The 1,454-nt window shown below is 44.6% G+C and overlaps 1 protein-coding gene across 1 annotated transcript; it reads right to left on the reverse strand.

Moving 5' to 3' along the window:
• Positions 1-274: 274 nt before the first annotated feature.
• Positions 275-1,192, reverse strand: LOC101446025 (olfactory receptor 9Q1). Its single transcript, XM_004471053.1, has one exon. It carries the CDS (start codon positions 1,190-1,192, stop codon positions 275-277), a length of 918 nt encoding a protein of 305 aa, XP_004471110.1.
• Positions 1,193-1,454: the final 262 nt, after the last annotated feature.

A 1,454-nucleotide genomic window follows, 5' to 3' on the forward strand; every position in this document is an offset into this window, starting at 1 on the left:
TTGTCACCGGGCATTGAGCTGTGCAACATCTGGAATGCATAGTATTTAAGTTCAGATCCTTTTGTCACTTGTCCTGGGTGTCACAGTTCTCTCCAATCTCTTCTCAGAGTGTTCCTTCCTTTTCTTCCTTCCTCTTCCTGGAGCTAAAGGGGCTCACTCTTTTTTATGTCCTGTACCATGGTATATTCATTTAAATATCGAGCTGTAACAAACACTCAGAATTCTGGTACCACAAAGAAGATGGCTGCTCAAGATTTTCCAAAGCCGAAGATGTTTAGGACAACTTGACTCTATTGAGAATTTTCCTCAGGGCTTCCTTCACCTCCTTGTTCCTCAAGCTGTAGATGAGGGGGTTCAACGTGGGGATCACTGTTGTGTAGAGCACAGACACCACCCAATCCTCCTCTGAAGACTTGCCAGAGTTATCTCTGAGATACATGAAAATGAGTGTGCCAAAGAAGAGTGACACAGAAGTGAGGTGGGATGCACATGTAGAAAAGGTCTTAGTCCTACCTCCCACTGAGGGGATCCTCATAATGGCCACAATGATAAACAGGTAGGACACCAAGATCACCACCAGGCAGGCAGGGATGACAAAAATGGCAAACACAATAATTACCACCTCCTGGGTATAACTGTCCCCACATGTCAGCCTTAAAAGAGGTGGGAGGTCACAGAAAATGAAGTCAATCTCATTGGTCCCACAGAATAAGAGAGTGAACTCAGAGACTGTCCTCACCAAGGCACTGAAGAGACCAGCAATATAAACCCCAGTCACAAAACCCAAACAGGCTTTCTGTGTCATGATGGTAGCATAAAGCAGGGGTTGGCACACAACCACAAGGGCCAGGAGATAACAATCAATAGAGCCAAAGAAGGTGAACAGAAAGAACTGTGCAGCATAGCGTGTATGGGATAAAACTGCCCCATTCTCCAACAACACAGCCAACATCTGAGGAACAGTGACAGATGAATAGCAGATGTCCATGAAAGAGAGGTGACTCAGAAGGAAGTACATTGGAGTGTGGAGCTGGTGACCCAAACGGATCAAGATAACCATCCCCAAGTTCCCCAAGAGGGTAATGAGATAGATAAAGAGAAACAGGAAGAAGAGAGGAAGACCCCCTAAAGGACACTCAGTGAATGCAAAAAGAAGGAATTCTGTTACTAAGGTGATATTCTTCTCTGCCATTAAGCCACTGGTACCTGAGAGGGCTAAGATGAGAAGCAAGTTAGAAAGCAATAAATAGCAACAGTATGTTTTAGTTTGCCAAAGGGCTGCTGATGCAAAGTACCAAAAATATGTAGGCTTTTATAAAGGATATTTATGTGGGGTAAAAGCTTACAGTTCCACACCAATGAAAAGTCCCAACTCAAGGCACCATAAGAGGTGTTTTCTCACCGAAGACAGTTGCCATGTGTTGAAGCAAGATGGTGGGCAATGTCTGCCTAGT

Source organism: Dasypus novemcinctus, chromosome 10 (genome assembly GCF_030445035.2).
Source record: "Dasypus novemcinctus isolate mDasNov1 chromosome 10, mDasNov1.1.hap2, whole genome shotgun sequence".
Classification (NCBI taxonomy): domain Eukaryota; kingdom Metazoa; phylum Chordata; class Mammalia; order Cingulata; family Dasypodidae; genus Dasypus; species Dasypus novemcinctus.